The sequence below is a fragment of the Ranitomeya imitator genome, chromosome 1 (assembly GCF_032444005.1).
Source record: "Ranitomeya imitator isolate aRanImi1 chromosome 1, aRanImi1.pri, whole genome shotgun sequence".
Classification (NCBI taxonomy): Eukaryota; Metazoa; Chordata; class Amphibia; order Anura; family Dendrobatidae; genus Ranitomeya; species Ranitomeya imitator.
Genome location: NC_091282.1, coordinates 1,078,209,595 through 1,078,231,794, shown reverse-complemented (window position 1 = coordinate 1,078,231,794; position 22,200 = coordinate 1,078,209,595). Strand labels below are relative to the sequence as shown.

General features: G+C 42.6%; 1 protein-coding gene across 1 annotated transcript in view; it reads right to left on the bottom strand.

Moving 5' to 3' along the window:
* GALNTL6 (polypeptide N-acetylgalactosaminyltransferase like 6) overlaps positions 1-22,200 on the bottom strand; it is a 3,161,254-nt gene that overhangs the window by 2,419,216 nt on the left and 719,838 nt on the right. Inside the window, exon 2 of the mRNA XM_069744235.1 lies at positions 15,772-15,880. Coding sequence (XP_069600336.1) covers positions 15,772-15,880 — 109 coding nt within the window. The remainder of the gene's footprint in view (positions 1-15,771; positions 15,881-22,200) is intronic.

The window sequence follows — 22,200 nt, the reverse complement described above, 5'->3', positions numbered from 1 at the left end:
AGCCTTTGGCTTAGGTGCCTCCTCCTGGGTATCCGAGTTCCGCCAACGCCAGGCGGTCCTTGGTAGTGCTTTTAAGCGCGGGCACCTACAGCTTAGTAACTGGGTTCCAGCACCGTCAGCTGGTCCTCGGTCGTGCCATTGGCTCTTGCACACTGGGGCAACGCATCCGTGTTCCAGCACCGCCAGCTGGTTCTCGGCAGTGTTCTTGTCACAGGTACTCCCTCGTGCCAAGCCTGGTTTCAGCACCGTCAGCTGTTTCCGGGTTGTGTCAACTTCACTGAGACGCCTATGCTTGCCCCGTCGTGGTGCGGTCGAGTTAGCCAACTCCAGGGTGCCTCCAGTTTAGGAGCTTCCTATGTGGGCTGCGTGAACTGGTAGTCAAGGCTGGTTATGTAGTGCCAGTAGGCCCAGCTCCCCCTGTAGGACTGTTGGGGTTCGGTAACTGCGGCTGCCTCGCGGCCTAGCTGTTCTCTCCTCTCCTGTGGGCCTTCGGGTCCACCACCTGGTTCCAGCACCGTCAGCTGGTTCTCGGCAGTGTCTTTTGCTCTTGTACCTTCTGCTCCCCATCCTGGTTCCAGTACCGTCAGCTGGTTCCGGGCAGAGCCTTTGGCTTAGGTGCCTCCTTCTGGGTATCCAAGTTCCACCAACGTCAGGTGGTCCTTGGTAGTGCTTTCAGGCACGGGTACCTCCTGCTTAGTAACCGGGTTCCAGTAACGTCAGCTGGTCCTCGGTAGTTCCATTGGCTCTTGGACCTTCGGCTACCCATCCGGGTTCCAGTACCGTCAGCTGGTTCTCGGCAGTGTCTTTTGCTCTTGTACCTTCTGCTCCCCATCCTGGTTCCAGTAACGTCAGCTGGTTCCGGGCAGAGCCTTTGGCTTAGGTGCCTCCTTCTGGGTATCCGAGTTCCGTCAACGTCAGGCGGTCCTTGGTAGTGCTTTTTAGCACGGGTACCTCCTGCTTAGTAACCGGGTTCCAGTAACGTCAGCTGGTCCTCGGTAGTTCCATAGGCTCTTGAACCTTCGGGTAGCCATCCGAGTTCCAGTTCCATCAGCTGGTTCTTGGCATTTTCTCAGCCTTCTTGTACCTTCTGCTACATTTCCAAGTTGAAGACCCTAACGTCGACGACCCGGAAGACCACCACGATGACGACGACACGGAAGACCACCCCGATGACGACGACGACGACGGCGGAGACGACGACGGCGGAGATGACGACACTGGAGACGACGACCCTGGAGACGACAACATGGAAGACCGAGAAGCAGAAGAACAAGAGGCTGCAGAACAAAGAGCAGAAGAACATTAAGCATAAGACTTAATATCAGAGCAAAAGATATTATCTAAATTATATGCAGAAGAAGACTAAGCAGTGTATGGGGGTGAGTCCGTTCCTCCTCGTGGTGCCCCTGGATAAAGCCTGATGCTGCAGGCCAAACTGAACGCGGACAAATGTAACTTTTGTGACTGGCAGAACGGAAGGTGTAATCTTCAAACTTTTATAGATAACAACTACGGGAATGCCTGTCACAAATGAGAATATGATGAAGAAGTAGAATAGGAAGAATAATAACAGTGGAATAAAAAGAATATGTAGAATAAGAAGAATAATAATAGTTGAATAAAATGAATATGAAGAATGTAATAAAAAAAAAAAAAAAAAGGTAAAGGATGAAGAAGAAGATGAATAAGGTGAAGAAGAAGTTGATGTCAAAGATGCTGATGCTGATGATGATGAAGATGAAAGTGTGGGAAAAGAAAAAAAAAAAGAAAAAAAAGAAGGGGAAGGGCGTGGAATAGTGAAACATCAATATCTGACAAAATAAAAAAAAAATTTACATAGTCAATATCTTTGTCACTCCGAACGTCTTAAAAAAAAACAAAAAACATGCTATTCTATTTGATTGGGATAAACCTCTATGACTTTAATGTCTCCGCCACCTCCCCAAATACATCCGGCATTATTCTTAGTTGTTTTCCTTCATGTAGAATGAACCTACAAGGAAAGAAAGGGTTTATTTTAATTCCGATATTTTGGTCCCATTGACTTGCATTGGGATCGGGTATCGGTATCGGCGATATCCGATATTTTTTGAATATCGGCCGATCCAAACCGATACCGATACTTTCCGATATCGGAAGGTATCGCTCAACACTAGTGATCACTGATGTGATATTTTAAAAACAGAAATAGCCATGGAGGGCATTGAGATTGACCAAATAATGTTCCTTCTTTCCATAAATCTTCTTTTCACAATCAAAGATGGAAAGGAGAATATTGACAATATTGTACCTCCAAAGTACCAGACAAAAAGGAGAAATGTAATGCTACTAATATGATGGCTTTAGATACTCAGGTATGCATTTTATAAAATTGCCACCTGTATTGGATCGTACTCCATATATAACAGGTATTTAAACCTAGGTATGGTATAAAACAAATCTAAATGACTGATTTCAAAACAGAATATTGCACACAGCCCACAATATAGGCTTAGTGGATAGAACTGCAGCCTTGCAGCACTGGAGTCCTGGGTTCTAATCCCACTTTAGACAACATCTGCAAGGAGTTTGTATAATCTCCCCGTGTTTGCGTGGGTTTCCTCCCGGTACTCCGGTTTCCTCCCACATTCCAAAGACATACTGATGAGGAATGTAGATTATGAGCGCCATCGGGGACAGTGATGATAATGTGTGCAAAACTGTAAAGCGCAGCGGAATATGTTAGCGCTATATAAAAATAAATAATATTATTATTATTATTATTAAATATCCAGTTTATAAGTATCTGATTGCATGTTGCCTTTCATAACATATGTGATAGGAGATCACATTTACTGCAGGAGCTTGTAAACAATTTATGGAGTATGGTGCAAGAATATGATCTTAAGGTGCCAAATTAGACAATAGAATAAACCATCCTTTATCTTAAGACTGGGGTCACACTTGCGAGTGCAATGCGAGAGACTCGCGCCTCAATACCCGGCACTGCCACCGGTACTCAGGACTGGAGCGTTCAGCTGCATAGAAATACATGCAGCTGAATGCTCCAGTCCCGAGTGCCGGGTATTGAGGTGCAAGTTTCTTGCATTGCACTCGCAAGTGTGACCCTGGCCTAATAGTGTCTTCTAGAGGCAATGTCAGTCGCAGTGCCCATTCACCCCAATGTGTGTTTTGCTTCACTTCTTCCAGATGATTCAGTTTACTTTTTTTTATCACTGTGATAGGGTCTAACACACTGCACATGTGCCTGACATTTTTTTCCTTTCAGGCCAGAGGACAAATCAAGAGGGCCTGGGGATGGTGGAGGTATCAGGTGTTCTCAGAGGCATCATTTCTCTCTCCTCTAACATGTATATCATGCCAGAAGAGAGAGAAATTATTTTAAAGGGACACTGTCACCTGAATTTGGAGGGAACAATCTTCAGCCATAGGGGCGGGGTTTTTGGGTGTTTGATTCACCCTTTCCTTACCCGTTGGCAGCATGCTGGCTGCAATATTGGATTGAAGTTCATTCTCTGTCCTCCATAGTACACGCCTGCGCCAGGCAAAATTGTTCACCAGTCTGTTTACCTGCCTTTAGCTCCATTGATATGAGAATGGACACAGGAGATGAACATTTAACTGTCATCATCATCTATATTCCAAATAAATACTTTCTGATCTAATACAGCATAATGGGCTAGAGAATAAAAAGGGTTGTGTATTTTTTTTTTTACAATAGACAAATACCCTAGTATAGCGATTTGCTAAATTTGATAACATTCCATGCTGGATCAAATTATATTTTTTTAAAGTTAGTTTTTAATGATGTGGTTATTTGTATTTTTGTATACATAAAATGTATAAAATAAAATCATCTCCATTTTTCAAAATTAGCTTGGTATTAAAAAAACGCTTTTATCCATGCAGCTACACTGAATTAGTATCCATAGTATCCATCAATTGGTCAAATATATCATCTACAGAAATAATTAGCACAATTTTATTCTTATTTTCTGTGATTTGCACTGAAGAAAATTAATTAAGATGGCATCTGTCATTATAACACATGAAGTTATTTAATGATTTTTTCACTGTTGGGAAATGTGGTCCCCTAACAAACAGAAAACAAAACAATGGGGATTTGTGTTCATGCTGCGCAGATTTTCGTCTCAACTAATTTCCCGGTGGAATACAATCTGCATCATGTAAAAACTCCCTTGTTTTTCCAGCTCAGTGAGTAATCTTAACTCAAAGGATAATAAAGTAGAGAAAACTAACTCTCTGTGTTGAATTATATAGAAAAATTATACATTTCTCATGATAACAAATACTAGGGATGTATATGAAAAGTCAATGTAAAATATATAATACATATATTTGAAAGAGATAGCGAGAGAATGAATGTGATAAATAACAGCAACTAAGAAGGAGCAGATACATGATACATTATTGTCATTGTTATTGCTCATTTTGTAATGGGCTCATTTTGCTTTAGGCTACAAAATTTCCGATAGAAGTACTGCAGGTAATAAAACTGACGTGACTTTAATTAACAGTGACAACTTTAATCCTAACAAAAGAGATAGAAAGCTTTGCCTTTGGTAAAATGGTAGATAGCAGATTACAAGAGCCCTGTCCTGGGAATTAGATTTGACCTCAGATATCAGTGACAGTGTGTGTATTGAATTGGGGTCTTGGGAAATGGGCCAATGTTTAAAAAAGGAAATAAGTAAACACCTAAACATTTATATAGATTACTGGTCAATAAAAGATTTTCAGACACACAATGAGCAATGAGAAGAGAAAACATGTGTCCCCTGACAGCCTCCGTACATGTGTTTAAGGATATGCTGATACATCAATAGGCCTGTGAAGTCAATTGGTAGTATGAACAGGTAATTCAGGTAGGATAGCCTGATGATGGAATTCCTATTGAAGACATCATCTGCAATAGGTACTACCTATACACTAGACTGCTGTGGGCTAGGAGTCAGAATATCAATATAGATATCTTCATGCCATAAGGGTTATTAACCCCTTAACGTCCAATGACGGACACAGTCCGTTAAGGCTGGGTGTCAGTTCCCGCACCAGGACAGACTGTGTCCATCATGCATTTAAAATATCACTGTATGTAACCATGCAGAGACAGTTCAGTGACAACAGCTGTCATTGATAGCCCAACAAACAGGCTCTCCATGCATGTATCGTGACTGTCACACAGCCGCGACACATGCAGCTGCGGAGCCGAACAGCTGATCAGCCCGAGAGATCCAGCAAGCCAGGTTCCCTCTGCAGCTTATTCGGTAAGCGCTCTAGCTTGCCGAAAAAGCAGGGACTCAATCAAATTCGCTCATCTCTAATGGTGTAATAGTGTAACAGTGTAATACTGTTGTTAGCAGCAGGGTGCGGAAGGGATAACAATATATCTAAGTTCTGAACTGTCGTCGCACAACCAAGTGCCATGGGAGGGTGGATTACAGTGATCGAGGAGGCTCATGGTACAAGACAAACTTTTACTGAAGGAGCAGAGCCAAGGAACAAATGAAGGACAAGGAGGAAGAGGCGAAACAGTCAGGAGATGAAGAGGATAATAATCAGCTTTTTATTGTCCGTGATTGTCAGGAGAGGACTGAGGAATCAAGCTTGAGTGTTACCCCGCCACCAACACACCATTGACTTTGACCTCATGGAAGCACCCAACACATGGGCGCCTTCATGCTGCATTATCTTCAACATGATCCCAGTAGTCTTAAGGTTATAAATAGTGCTGACTATTGTGTTTCCACTCTGCTAACAGAGCACACATTACAAGAGTAAATATTGCCAGATACTTGCTCTCAGGATAGGGACACACACATGCTGGAGTATCCAAGCACACTTTTAGACAAGCTTAAGAGTATTTTCCCCCAAGACAGCAGTAAGGCACACAGTGTGCATTGCAGATATAGATTTCCAACCCCAGGAACGTCGAGTCATCAACATGAAAACATTAGAAGCAGTTTAAGTGGCATAAGAAATTTCTGTGAGTCATTTCACATATTTTTTTAGACCAGTAGACTAGCCCGTGCACCAGCAGAGCAAAGTACAAGTCTGACATGTTGTGAACGACTGGAGAGGATGGTGCAGGAATATTTCGAGCTCAATATCAATGCCATCAGGGGAGTTGGACCCTTTTGTATTTTGATCTTCAAAAATGGAAGAGTGTCCTGAGCTCACCTTTCACGGCTTGGAGGTTTTGTCATGCCTGGCAGCCAGCGTTCTGTTAGAACGTGTTTTAAGCGCTGCTGGTGTCATTGTGATGGATAAGTGCATCAGGATTTCCCCTTAAATGTAGACCGCCTAACTTTCATCAAGATGAACAATTCATAGATTTCCAATGACTTTTGCATCCCAGCCGCAGACTTGGCAGATTAGGTGATGGTGTACTTTTTAGTGTGCGGCATTGATTTTGCATTATTGAAGAATGTAACACCTTTGTCGTTGCTTCTGTGCCTGCTGTTGCTATTGCTGCTGATGATGTTACAAGGAATATTTTAAATGTAGAGACTCCAATTTGGGACTTTATCTGATTGATTTCCTGTAGTGTAAGGGGTATGCTGCAGCAGCCGATTGTGTTACGGCTGTGTCACTGTCACAGCACATGCATGGAGATCCCAACACCCATTCACTCAACTATAATGATTAACCATGTGCTTGTCATAATGGAACTCCTTTGAAGTCCTCATTTCTGCAATATGTTGCATATAGCACACATGTCTTCAAGCCCTAAAGAGCCTTACAAATTCAGTAAAAGGTAAAAAACGTTTAAAAAAATATGGAAAAGATTAAAAAAACTAAAAGTTTAAATCAACATCCTATCCACACATAAAAAATAAAGATCTAAAAAACACATACTGTATGTGGTACCGCCACGTTGAGAAAAGTCTATTCTATCAAAATATAAAACCAATTAACCAGATCGGTAAAAACCATGAACTGAGAAAATTCAAGAATGCCAAAATTAAGATTTTTTTCACCACAATTCCACAAAAATAGCTGCAATAAGCGATCAAAAAATCATATCTATCCTAAAATGGTACTACTAAAAACGTTTTCTTGTACTGCAAAACATAAACTATAATTCAGCTCTATCAAACAAAAGTAAAAGTGTAACATTTCTGGGAAAAGGTAAATACAACTCCCAAATTTTTTTTTATGCAAACTTCAAATTTTTTTCATCACTAATATAATAAAAAAAATTGGACAGGCTTAAAGGGACACTGACACCTGAATTTGGAGGGAACAATCTTCAGCCATGGAGGCGGGGTTTTTGGGTTTTTGATTCACCCTTTCCTTACCCGCTGGCTGCATGCTGGCTGCAATATTGGATTGAAGTTCATTCTCTGTCCTCCATAGTACACTCCTGCGCAAGGCAAGATTGCTTTGTGCAGGCGTGTACTTCGGAGGACAGAGAATTAACTTCAATCCAATATTGCAGCCAGCATGCAGCCAGCGGGTGAGGAAAGGGTGAATCAAAAACCCCAAAACCCCGCCTCCATGGCTGAAGATTGTTCCCTCCAAATTCAGGTGACATTGTCCCTTTAAAATCACCTTTTTTTTTTTAAATCATCATACTTACATTGGTGAGGAGAATAATATTGCATGGTAATTTTAACCACAGAAAGTACACCGTGAAAACAATTCACACAAAAAAAAATGTCAGAATAGTGTTTTTTTCACATTTTTGAGAACACTATGTAGTAAAATTCATGGTGTCATTCACAAGTACAACATATGTAAATGTGGACAGAAAAATAAAAATAAAAGAATTATGGCTCTGTTAAGAAGAGGAGGAAAAAACAAAATAATGAAAATGGGCTGCAGGGTGAAGGGGTTAAAGAGAAATATATGATATATGCTCAACTTTGCATAAGTATGATGTTACAATTGAAAGAAGCAACGACTTTTTCAAAAGATAAATGGATTTTTAATGCAAAAAAGCTACAATTATGTTCACACATAATTTCATATTATTTTCACTATCTATGGCAGAAAACCAAGGTTGACCATCAAATTTATATAACAAATGTGCCATGGATTTTACTTTTGCACTGCTGCAAATCTATACAAGCATTATCCCATTATCATTGGCCTTTCCTTGTATAATCCATGGAAAGGAAGTAGCAAACTAAATACTTCATCAAGAAATCTTTCCATGCAGCATTAAAAATCTGCAGAGAAAATTTCTGATTCATGTACAGTAAATAAAGTTGCAGAAACAGAAATACTTGAATGGAATGTAAAATGTATACAGAATGCACACCTGATTAGACACCTGCAAAAAAAATGCCTGAATCTGATACTTTTGAAAATACAATAAGGGTTTAGAATTGATTTGACGTCTTAAACGTTGGGAAAAATTGGTTATTGCAGAATTCAGTAAAAACTGTAATATTTCATTGAAGCTTCCAATAAGATCCAATAAAAAGACACAAGATACTAAAGTAAATCATGACTCAGAGTCCTTAGTCAAGGTTTAGCATTTAAGAATTTTTTCTAACACTTGCATATTTGTATATAATACTTAAGTCCATACTTATTTGGCCCATGCATCTTTATGGGCAGAGCTCCCTAATTATGGTCACAGATTTACAGGCAAAAAAAGATTTTCTATTTCTCTAATCTATAATTTTGCACCACAGATATTTAGAGAAAAAACAGATGTGTTTCGGAAGTGATACTGTGCTCGATTTGATAATGTATACTTGAAAAAGTATAAGTATACAAAAAGTTTCAAAGATGTGGCTATTCATCAATTTATTTTTGCTGTTTCTAAATTTTGAAATGGAAAAGAGTTTATGTATTTATGTGTTCAGAAATAATTTTACTAAGAGCTTAAAGAGAAGAAAGAAAGCTTAGTTACACTTCTTAAAGATCTATGTATCCCATATACAGGGATTAGATGTATGTAAACAACAATGAAGCCTCTATCCTGAAAACAAAGCTTAGAGAGTGAAATATAAAGCATCACTATATCCAAGCGAAGACTGGTCCTGAATGAACAATAACAAAGTGGTACTGCATGTGTTTTGCATGAGATTGCATCTAATTTAGGGATTATCTTTCAATTAGGTACAAATGTCTTATTCCCATAAAAGGGACCTATTCCTAAATTCAGATTATAATTCCTGCTGTTGATTTTCTTACAATAGATTGTTTCAAATATTTATGAAAATGTTTTGTCTATTTTATAAATAAATTAGCAAAAATAATTAATATGTAGGTTTAGTAACGTGATAAACTTCCCTCCATATTAACTTTTAAAGAGATGAGCAAATCTACTGAAATTCAAATTTCCCAGAGTAGTTTGGGGAATTCTATGCTCTTAGGTCTCTACACACCCAAAGTTAAAATAAATAGAGGGAAAGGTAGGGGTTTAAATAATAAAATATTACTTGCATCTCATCCCTTGCCTGTCCTGAAATTGCAGGTCAAAGGCTTCTGATTAGGGTTGAAGGAATAGCTTCGGATAAGTGCTTATCTAAATAGCTATAGCTCTTCCCGAATAGCTGTATTGGTAACCTTTATACCTGGAACACTCCCGATAATCAGCTGTTAAGCACCAGAGCTGCATGTGTCGTGACTGTGTGACAGTCACAACTAGGGTTGAGCGACTTTTACTTTTATAGGACCGGGTCGGGTTTCACGAAACCCGACTTTTTCAAAAGTCGGGTCGAGTGAAATCGGCCGATCCTATAAAAAAGTCAGGGTCGGGGTCGGCCGAAACTCGAAACCCAATGCAGTGCATTGGGTTTCCAATGGTTCCCAGGGTCTGAAGGAGAGGAAACTCTCCTTCAGGCCCTGCGATCCACATTTATACCTAATATTCCTATTAGGTATATACTCACCCTCGGACGCGCCCTGCTTCTTTCCGGCAGCCTTCCTTTTTAAGAATCAGCGCTTGCAGGACCTTGCGGTGACGTCGCGGCTTGTGATTGGTCGCGCGAGCGGTCACATGGGCGGACGCGTGACCTATCACAAGCCGCGACGTCACCGCAAGGTCCTGCAAGCGCTGATTCGAAGGAAGGAAGGTTCCCGGTTAGTACCAGGGCGCGTCCGCGGGTGAGTATAGCAATATTTTTTATTTTAATTCTTTATTTTACACTTAAATATGGATTCCGATACCGATTTCCGATATTGCAAACATATCGGAACTCGGGATCGGAATTCCGATACCAGATTCAGAAGATCGCCGACTTCATGGCCGACCCGAAACAGGGGTCGGGTCGGGTTTCATCAAACCCAACTTTGCCAAAAGTCGGCAACTTCTGAAAATGGCCGACCCGTTTCGCTCAACCCTAGTCACAACACATGCATGGATAGCCTGTTTGCTGGACTTTCCATGCATGTGTTTTGACTGTCACACTGCCGCAACCCATGCAGCTGCGGTGCCGAACAGCTGATTATCGGGAGGGTTCCAGGTATCCAGGTTACCGAGGCAGCTATTTGGTAAGCGCTATAGGTGTTTGGATAAGCTCATCTTATCCGATGCTATTCGATCAACTCTACTTCTTATACTTCCAACAATGAAAAGATGCCTGCATGTCATTGACATCAAAGTGTACTGGACCCTGGAAGATTAGGATTTAGCAGTGGCGTAACTACCACGGTCGCCAGTGCGACCGGGCCCAGCTGGTCAGGGGCCCGGCAGGTCAGAGGTACCCAACACCATGTTGCAGTGCAGGAGATTCCTTCTGCACAGCAACAGTCCAAGGCGTATCGAGGGGGAGGAGGCAGCCGGGGCACGTGAGAGACAGGAAGCAGCTCCAGTCATCACGGTGAGACAGCTTCTCAGTCTGTATTTTTCCCCCCTCATACATCTCATGTACGTCTGAATGAGATCGTATTTAAGAGAAAGCCAAAATAACCCCGGGACAGAAGGCGAGAGCAGGGGGGAGGTGCCGGATAGAGCCGCTTAATTAGGAGAAGCTGAGGAGCTGCAGCCGGTTTACATCAGCCACCCCTGTACCCAGTAGCGTAGCTACTGGGGGGGCAGAGGGGGCCATCGCCCCAGGCCCAGTGTCATGAAGGGGCCCACCCACTCCCATGGCCGCTTCTGTTATTAGGCAGCACTGAGGGAGAGCACGGCAATTGCCTGCTCCCCTATCTTCCTGAGACGCTGCACGCTGGCTGGTACAGTGGCAGAGTCCTCAGTGCAGTGTACTGTGTGTAGCCGGAGTTCACCTGATAAGTTTCTGACAGGCTCTGCAGTCAGCTCCTCTCCTGTGTGCCCGTTCATGCATGCTGGAGCCCCACTGGGTCCTAGTGCTCTCCCTTGATTTACCTCAGACACTGCCTGGCCATGTCTGAACATCATCTCTTGCTCTTCGCCTGCAGCACTTGGATCAGAAATTGCAGGTGCCCTCCATGAACTAGCTGCAGTGCCTGCAAACATCATCTGAGGGGGCCAGAATGTATTATGCCAATTAAATTCAGGTAAAGGTCACTGTGGGTGAATGTGAGAGCATGGTGGCAGGGTGGGGACTGAATGGGTGGTGGAGGGAGTACAGTGCGGGGGTCCTTATTATACATATTATTACTTATTATTACAGTGTCTGCTCTGCAGTGCATCACATGTAATAAGTGCTGTTTGGGGGGCTGATAAGGAGAATGGGGGCTTATTATTCATACAGACGGGGTCTTATTATAATCCCAGCCTGATAGGGTACGTGTCCACCTTCAGGATGGCCGGCGGTTTTGACGGAGCGGCGAACTCGCTCTGCCCAAAGCTTCGCCCCTTCGTAGACACGATGATATTGGATGATGTGTTCATTGCACACATCCAGAATCACCGCACCCCACACATAGGGCTCTGTGTTATACCTTGCGGCAGCGCAGCGTCGCCGCAAGGTATACGGACATGCTGCCATCTAAAAAGACGCGCCGCATGTCCAGAATCGCAGGGATGCCGGGTGCATGTTACCATGCATAGTGGAGATGGGATTTCATGAAATCCCCTCCACTATGCTGTAACATCTGGACACTGCGTGTTTGATGCTGCGACTCAACGCAGCTTCAAACACGCAGAGTTTCCTTAACGTGGAAACATACCCTTAGTATACCAAGCCCCCATACAGTAACCACGACCTGAGCTGTGTTATATGTAATACTGCTATGGTAAGTGACTAGTGTTGAGCATTCCGATACCGCAAGTATCGGGTATCGGACGATATTTGCGGTATCGGAATTCCGATACCGAGTTCCGATATTTTTGTGATATCGGGAATCGGTATCGGGATTAAGATTAATGTGTAAAATAAAGAATAAAAATAAAAAATATTGATATACTTACCCTCTGACGCGCCCTGGTCGTCACCGCTGCAACCGCCTTGCTTTCGTTCCGAAGAATGAGCACGTAAAGGGCCTTCGATGATGTCGCAGCTTGTGATTGGTCGCTGAGCGGTCATGTGACCGCTCACGCGACCAATCACAAGCCGCGACATCATCGAAGGTCATTAACGCGCTCATTCCTAAGAATGCAAGGCGGTTGCAGCGGTGACGACCAGGGCGCCTCAGAGGGTAAGTATATCAATATTTTTTATTTTTATTCTTTATTTTACACATGAATATGGATCCCAGGGCCTGAAGGAGAGTTTCATCCATTACAGGATACCTTCCGATATTTGTGTCCCATTGACTTGTATTGGTATCGGATATCGGTATCGGCGATATCCGATATTTTTCGGATATCGGCCGATACCATCCGCTACCGATACTTTCAAATATCGGACGGTATCGCTCAACACTATAAGTGACTTATTGTTGTTTTGTTATAAATAAAGTTAATAAAGTTCTCCTGACTGGTGATACAGGCCGCTCATGGTTTGTACAGCGTCTATCGGCATCGGCTGTAGTGTACCAGATGGACATGTTTGTCTCTGTGAGGGTAGGTTCACACGGTCAGTAAATGCAGCGGGTTGAACTCTGTGTACTTGTGCCTTTAATTGAAAAAACATGCTAATAGCTGCTGCCTAGTGAGCGGCGCAGTGCACTAGTCCAACAGACAGGTCCCAGTAACATTGACTTTGGGGAGCCCACTTTTTCACATGCATTTCAATATTACACTTCCCTTGTTCACAAATTTACCTATGATTCTATATAATAGTAAACTGGGTAGTTTGATTAATGAGTGATATGCTGTTTTTTCTGTACACAGTAAATCAAGTGAATTATGCCAAGTACTGCCCATAGAGTTGGTTTGGGGGCCTGTATCTGCACAGAGGCCCACCGGGGGATTCCCTGGTTCCCCTATGGGCCAGTCCGAGCCTGACTGTACTGTAATCTCCTATATGTACTGCAGTACCGGTATCTAGCACCATATGGTGGTAATAACAGTGCTGTTTTTTATAGAGATTTATTTTCACTAATACCATGATCATCAGCAGAGGTTCCCCTATGCTGACAATTAGTTGTAATCAGGGTTACCTGGCTAGGGGCCCACTAAGATGCTTCGCCCCCTAACCTAAACCCCTTGCTATGCCTCTGCCTGTACCAGAGAGGAGATTGTGAGTTGTGTATATGAGCTGGTATCTGGTGTGTCAGATATCTGTAGTGTGTGTGATATCTGTAGTATGTTTGTGTGTGATATCGTAGTGTGTGTGTGATATCTGCAGTGTGTGTGTGTGTGATATCTGTGGTATGAGTGTGTGATATCTGTAGTATGTGTGTGTGTAATATCTGTAGTATGTGTGTGTGTGATATCTGTAGTATGTGTGTGATATATGTAGTATATGTGTGTGTGATATCGTAGTGTGTGTGATATCGTAGTGTGTGTGTGATATCTGTAGTATGTGTGTGATATCTGTAGTGTGTGTCTGTGTGATATCTGTAGTGTGTGTCTGTGTGTGAGGCAGGGGTGTAACTACCACGGTCGCAGCGGACGCCACTGCAAGCGGCTCTGGCAGGTCAGGGGCCCGTGTGTCCCCTTGAGCCTGTCTCCCTTGTCCCCTTATGCTTGTGTCCCTTGTCACCGTGTGCCAGTCTCCCTTGCCCATTAGTCCCTGTGTGTCCCCATGTGCCTGTCTCCCTTGTCCCCTTATGCTTGTGTCTCTTGTCCCCGTGTGTCAGTCTCCCTTGCCCATTAGTCCCTGTGTGTCCCCATGTGCCTGTCTCCTTTGTCCACTTGTGCTTGTGTCAGTCTACTTTGTCCCCTTGTGCTTGTGTCAGTCTCCCATGCCCACTAGTCCTTGTGTGTCAGTCTCCCTTTCCCACTTGTCCCTGTGTGTCCCCTTGTGCCTGTCTCCCTTGTCCCCTTGTGCTTGTCCCTTGTCCCCGTGTGTCTCCTTTGTGTCAGTCTCCATTGCCCACTAGTCCCCTTGTGTCAGTCTCCCTTGCCCACTAGTCCCTGTTTCCCCTTGTGCCAGTCTCCTTTGTCCACTAGTCCCCATGTCCCCATTGTGTCAGTCTCCCTTGTCCACTTGTTCCCGTGTGCCCCTTGTGTCAAGCTCCCTTGCCCACTAGTCCCCTTGTGTCAGTCTCCCTTGCCCACTAATCCCCTTGTATCCTTCTCCTCTGCCCCCTAACCCCCATGTGTCCCCTTGTGCCTGTCTTCCTTGCTCCCTAGCCCCCCTATGTTACCCTTGTGCCTGTCTCCCCTGCCCCCTCGTCACCATTTGCTCGTGTCTTTCTCACTACCCCTGTATGGAGGGGCTGCATTATACTATGAGGGGGGCTGCATTGTATTCTATCGGGGTTACATTGAATTGTATGGCAGGGCTGCAGGGGGGGGCTCATTTGGAAGTTCGCACCGGGGCCCATAACTTTGTAGTTACGCCACTGGGATTCAGTCTCTGAAGACTGGAGGGAACTAAGACAAATTGCGAGCAGTGGCAGAAGGAAAGAAGAACAGATTATAATTTATATATTTACTTTTCCCAGTCCTTAAAAAAAATCCTCTACTTTGCTAGATTCTGGTGACTCAAATTTTTTTGTTAATATTCAAAGTGAATTAAATTTTGCTTCAATTCAATAAACTCATTTCTAACCAGCAATACATCTTTCTCATAAAGTGAACTGTAGTGAAAATGAAAACAAAAAACTGTTATAATACATTTTTGGTGATAACATATGGGTAAGATTGTATACCATCACAGATGGAGATCTGCATTTTTAGTTTCACTGACTTCAAACCTCTCTGGGACTCTATGGAATGCACATACAGTATTTCTTGTCTGTACACAGAAGGAATGGAATCTTTCTTTAGAGTTTTTTGTACCCAGAGCTTTTTTTTTACTACGTAGTGGCCTTCATCTGTACTTGATTTAAATTTCCAGATTACAATTTGCATTCAATTATGTCACAAAATATTTTTTATTCTACTAAAACTTATAAAAGATTAAACAATTCTCAATGAAAAACAGAAGTCCAAGCAGGATAAGGCAGTTCAAAATAAAAACTAAATTTCACATTCATTTTGATTTCTCTTCAATCTGCCAAATATCTTAATGATTTGAGCTCCTTATGTTTGTGAATTGTTTGCTAATACTTCAGTAATTAAAAATGGTTGAGTTCAGCAAACATCAGATCCCAGATCTACATAATTCTCTTCTTATATAAAAAAATTCTGAGAAAAAAAGGGATAAACCTATTTTATATATTTTGTGTACATGACCAAGAAAAATGTGGTCATTAAAGAACATTTGCCTAGTACACAGTGATATCTCTAACTTGTATAATCATCTCTTAGGCAAAAAGGGATAATCAGTAATCACAATAAATGATGAATATTAAAATTTAACACTTTTGTACCTGAGCGCATTGCATCCTTCTGAATAGTGTCATAGTCATGCCAATCCTTCCTTCTGAGGCCATCTGTCCATGTGTATAGTTGAGCATCACTAAGTCCAAGAGAATATGCCTGCATGGGACAGAAATAAATGCATATATGAGATAAGATTTAACAGAATGTGCTGTTCATTAAAGATTAGTAAAATGATGTGAAATGACAGTATACATTGTAAGTCACATGCACATGGATAATTTCATAAAGAAAAGCTTTGAACTGGCCAGGGACTTCATTGCAGGAACGGGGTGCAACCAAAGATTAGGGGTTATCATTTGATGAGTGTGACTTTTGACGCACCAATGTGAATTTGGAAGTTTTAACTCCTTATATTGACATCTATTCTGCTGAATGCATGTTGCGTCCTTGTTGTAGAAATGTTTAATCAACTAGAGGGACACCCCAGTGGCCAATCACATAAACAACTTTCATAATGGAAATTTAAAAGTTATATCAATTTCATGGGAATAGACAGCATCTATCAGTCCCACAGAGGGGGAAATTAGGACAAATGTGTCCTGAAAAGAGAAACTATGTGGATATTTTGTCTACAAATCATGAATCCCAAAAGGTTAAACAAACAACTGACTTTCTCTTCTTTCCTTGGGAGACACTATTCACAAAAGGCCACTTGGCGAGGCTATGAACCGCACATTTTGCTGAGATGGATGCCTCTTAAACTTCACTGAAGGACCAGGCGTACACATCGATCCTCAGATGAGTATAAAAGAAAAAACTTTTTTTGGTAAGTGCGAGAACTCATTAGGAGAATGAGACTGAGAGCATGCCTCTTATGTATGTATGATAAGGCATTTATATATCTCCCGAAGTGAGTCAGCATATCATTTAGGTTTATGAGACATACAGAAAATCGATGTCCCAGGTTGTATGTTATATTGATGAATATGGTTGCTTTAATGTTACCACCTTTAATTTATGTAGAATTGCCTAGACCGATGAATTATAGGCTAGTTGGATTTTAAAGGGGATGATGCCCCTAATGAGCTGAGTTGTATCTATATATTGAAGTACCCTCTATATATTGTTTTTTTAAGTTGAACAGTCTAATTAATGTACTTTGCAACATAATACACATTTAGAGGTATCACGAAAACATTTTTTAAGTGTATTGTACATGATAATCCATTTGTGATATTTTACCTTTAATAAGAGTCTGCCCCAACTGAACATTGGCATACTCTCTCTTTGATATTGTTGCGGTTTAGATGACGGTATACCGCACTTTGAAAAGTTTAGTGAAACTTTTTGACATTTACACTTTTTTCGTTCTTTTGCACTTTAATTCTTAAAGGTTTTTAAAGACTTTGATTAAATGCTATGTTTTAATTATCCCAGTTTTGCTTCTATGTATTTGTAATCCTGATTGGGTCAATTATAGCTCTTGCCGAGGTAACAGGTATTGCCTGACCATCTTTAAAAACTTTTCCTTTCTTGTCAAAAATACCCAGTCATTAGGGCCTGTCATGAAATTGGCCAAGGCTTTTGACAGTGTACCTCTGCCCCTGCTGTTCCTGGTATGTGTCTCCCTCAACTCTCCTCATTGGTTTGGCAAGGAACTTTTCCCCCTGCCACTAGCACTGTCTGATGGGATGTTTTTCAACATATTTTCCACAATGACCTTCTGGTATAGCACTATTTTAGTTGACCTTTCCTCCTCAGGAAGGAGATATGCAAAGTTCTCATTGTAGCCTGGTTCTAGCAGGGTGAACAACCAGTGCTCTTTTTTTGTGCAAAATGAATGTAACAACATGGTCACAGGAAAGGTGGTGGTACATAACATCTGCAAAATGTGCCAAGCTCCCTACAGACAAAACTTCCCTGTCTCCACCATGATTACTATTCTCCATTTTCTTCTTCTCCATCTCTCCTACTTAATCCCCTTCTCAGACCATCCACATAGAAGAGAAAGGACAAAGCTTGTGTGTGTACAAGCCTCAGTCAGATACTGTTCCTCCTCCTCTTTTTCATCCTCCACCTCCTCATCTTACCCAATCTGTGCTGAGCAGATGGAATGAGACTGGGCTGGGTAGTATCTCCCTGTTTCCTTTCTTCTTCCATTTCCGCCTGGTCCACATGCAAAGCTTCATGTGTCATTGTCAGCAGTGACTGTTTAAGTAGGCACAAAAGTGGGATTGTTGTGCTGATGATGGCATCCTCGCCGCTCTCCATCTTTGTGGAGTCCTCAAAGTCTTTGTGAACTGCATAGATGTCAGACATCCATGCCCACTCTTCAGTTGTTTTGTTATGGAGTTACCGCGATAGAGCAGAGCCAGAAGACAACAGCATCTGATGGCTCCTGCTTTGCCGCTGAGATGAAGCACTTCTCCGGTGTATTAAATATGTTTGTTTTCTTTCAGCAGGACAGGAGTTAATCAGCCATGGGGAAATCCCTGCATTCAGCTGTACTTGGTCAGCCACTCATCTGTCCTTTAAAAGGTAGGCCTTCTGGCAGGTCCTTGTCTGAGATAGCACTTGCTACATAGACCTGGAGTGAGAGGAGCGGGTGTAGATAAGAAGAGATGGAGGAGTTTATTGTGCGACTGTTGTTTGGTTTGTACTCTTGAAAATTCCTCATCCTTACCTGACTTATTTTATTCCCCCATCCTTCACAAACTGGTGAATACCTCTGTTATTTGTGAAAGTATGTTTTATGTGAGTGTAATTTTCCTTTACCCTTGTCTTGGTTCCACTGTCTGTCGGGTTGGTGTACTACGGTACACCGTAGCGCCTTTCTTCCCAGGGAGAGGGAGGGGACAAATGAAGGGCTGCACTAGGAGACAGGGCAAGGGCGAAGGCCCTGGCATCCTCACCATCTGAGGTATCCTGGGGAACAGGGCGAGCTAGAGTGACCCCTAGTGCTAGGGCAAGGAAAGGTGCCCCTGGTCACAGTTTACTCTCCAGTCCTATCATGACATGTTTTGTGCGGTGGCTGACCAGAATAACAATGGGTGTGTTGTATTCCACAACAGGCTTCTGCTCCTCACAATGCCTTGCCAGCATATGCAGTGTGGAGATCCAGCATGTGGTTACATCACACGCCAGTTGGTGAGCTGGCTCTTGCCTGCGATGCGGCAGTACTTCTAGAGCGGCACCAGCTGTAGCTGACTTACGGAAATGGGAGTTCTTGCGTTTCAACTCTGGTAAATCTGGGTAGGTTTTCAGAAACCACGTAACTACCAAGTTGGGCCCCTGGGCCAAATGTAGGAGTGGTAGAGATGATGTTCAACTCCTTGACACCCCAAGTGGCTAAATGTATTTTATACTAATGTATCCTTTTTTAAAGAAAGACCCTCTGGGACTGTAGTCTAGCCTAGACAGGGTTAACTGTGATGGCTAGCCCAGATTATTGAGGAAGAACTGAGGGTTAGTGCCAAGTTCTGAAAGTGTCCAGTTCAGTTAGAGAAAGTGTGGTGAAGTGGCAGGCAATAGGCTGCTAGGGACAGCGTGGGCATGTTACTTAGGGCAGTGGATTGTAAAATAATCCTTCCGTATAAATCCATCTGTCACCCTCAGAAGTCTGGGATGGACATCGGTGTCTTTTGGCACACAAAGTCTGGGGAGATCTCAAGGAAGCAGTTCATGATAGACAGCCTAGGAATTTGCACGAACTGGAGATTTTTGCCAAGAAGAGTAGGCAGCTTTACCATCTGAGAATATAAAGAACATCATCCAAAACTACCACAAAAGACTTCAAGCTGTCATTGATGTTAGAGGGGGCAGTACACAGTGTTAAGAAATGGGGTATGCAAACTTTTTATCAGGGTCATTTGGATGTTTTTGGGTTGTCATTATGATTTGAAAAGAGAAAAGACAGTAGTTTGACAATAAATGGCTTCACCCAGCCACTAACCATGAGTGGATAAAAAGTTTTGATGTTATCATTCATGTTCTCTGAAAAAATGGACAAGAAAGCTAATATTCTGCCAGGGTATGTAAACTTTTGAGTATAACTGTATATCTCATTACATATGAATTTGAATTATGCTGTTTTTACTGGACAGTTATAATAAAGATAATTTAACCTCCCATAAAGTCTCTTCTTTATAAGTGTTTTATAATGCTGTTTAATTGAATCCAGAACATTTTTTGGCCGTTTTTTGATGGTAATATACCTATGTAATGTAATAAGAATCGCATCACAGTGTATCGATGAATCATTGAAGCCATCAAAAGTTTGGAAGTTTTTTTAGTATTATATACCACCGTAATGTAACAAGAACCACATTAAACTGTATGGACCACAAATTGAATCCACAAAAAAATTGAGAACTTTTTTGGTAATCTTATATATCACCAAAATTTAACAGTAGGCTTTCCCCTTTTGAGCATGCCCAGGGTAAGTCCTCTCATTGGAGGTCGGGGGTCACATGCTCAGGTACTAAAGCAGCTCTCAATGGTCCACTAGGAAGGTCCTGAAGTGGCTCAGGTACTGTATCAGCTCCCATTGGTCCTCTAGGAAGGTCCTGTATTTGCTGCAGCTATAAAAGGTTTGCATGACTGCACGGCCATGCGCTAGTATCAAGTAAGTTACGTGTTCTGTGCCAGTGTGGTCATATGTATGTGGTTTCAGGGTTTGGCTGAAATAAACCCCTAGAATACTGGCACCTCCGGTGAGGAGTTTTGTGTGAGTGGATTCAGGGCCCGGCTGAAATAAGCCCCTAGAATACCGGCACCTTTGGTGAGGAGTTTTGTGGGTGCTATTCTGACTGCATGACCACTGTTCGCTCTATTTGGTAGCTGTGTTCCTCTGAGAGGTTAACAGGGCACAGCGTTGTCTTGTCTTAAGTGACTATGTGAAGTAACAGAGTTCACTTATAATGCCATATAGTACTGTCAGTTACTAGCAGCGGGTTTTACTCCTGCACGGTGGACCCCGGGTTGCGAACGCACCTATTACTCTATAAATATGTATTTGGTGCGTTCCGCCAAACCCTAACAATAAGCATCTAATACTGCATGGATTACTACTTGATTCCAGACAAATTTTTCAACTCTTTTTTTGAAGTATTATAAACCAGTAAAATGTCACAGAAAGCATCAAATACTTTATGGGTGAGTTATACAAATTTTTGAACACTTTCTTTGATGGTTATATACCACTGAAATGTATCCCAGAGGATGCAATATTCTGTGGATGAGCAACTAGTGATGAGCAAACGTGCTCGCCACTACTCGTTACTTGACCGAGTATCACGGTACTCGGTGTACTCAGCAAGCACTGGGCATTTCTGGGATTATTTGGCAGGAGCTCGGGTGTTGTGAATTCTGTGGACAAGCTCCCTCCTGTGGTCGTGAGTGGTACTTCGGCTGGTTCTGTCTATGAGCTTCCTTTGGTGGATGAGAGTGGTACTGCGGCTTCTGAGTTTCCTTCCTCAGGTGATGAGGTTAAGTCGTTAGGTGCTGCTCTATTTAACTCCTCCTAGTGCTTTGATCCTGGCCTCCAGTCAATGTTCCAGTATTGGTCTTGCTTTCTCCTGGATCGTTCCTGTGGCCTGTCTATCCTGCATAAGCTAAGTTTTGCTTGTGTTATTTTTGTTTGCTATTTTTTCTGTCCAGCTTGCTATATTGGTTTTTCTTGCTTGCTGGAAGCTCTGGGACGCAGAGGGAGCACCTCCGTACCGTTAGTCGGTGCGGAGGGTCTTTTTGCCCCCTTTGCGTGGTTGTTTGTAGGGTTTTGTGTTGACCGCAAAGCAATCTTTCCTATCTTCGGTCTGTTCAGTAAGTTGGGCCTCACTTTGCTAAATCTATTTCATCTCTGCATTTGTATTTTCATCTCAACTCACAGTCATTATATGTGGGGGGGGGGCTGCCTTTTCCTTTGGGGTATTTCTCTGAGGCAAGGTAGGCCTATTTTTTCTTTCTTAGGGCTAGCTAGTTTCTCAGGCTGTGCTCGAGGCACATAGGACTGGTCAGGAGCGCTCCACGGCTACCTTTAGTGTGGTTGGATAGGATTAGGGATTGCGGTCAGCAGAGTTCCCACGTCTCAGAGCTCGTCCTATGTTTTTGGTAATTGTCAGGTCACTTTGTGTGCTCTGAACTACAAGGTCCATTGTGGTTCTGAATCACCTGTTCATAACACTCGGGTCTCCGCCCTGCAATTTTGGCACTCTTTAGTGCACCAATGAACATGCAGGGATTGTCTGCCAAGCACTCTAATACCGCAGCCATCTTTGTTGTGGTATTACAGTTTTTGGCTGGCCGCACAGCGTCATAAGGTATATAAGAGACCAGATGCCGCCCTGCTCGGTGCATTCAGCTCCAGACTCAGCTAGTGTAGGGAGAGCTGCTACTGAGATAGGGTCAGATTTGAGCTTTTATTAGTTAGTGTGGGTCTACCATCACAGAATCCACAAATACAGATAAGCCAAAAGTCC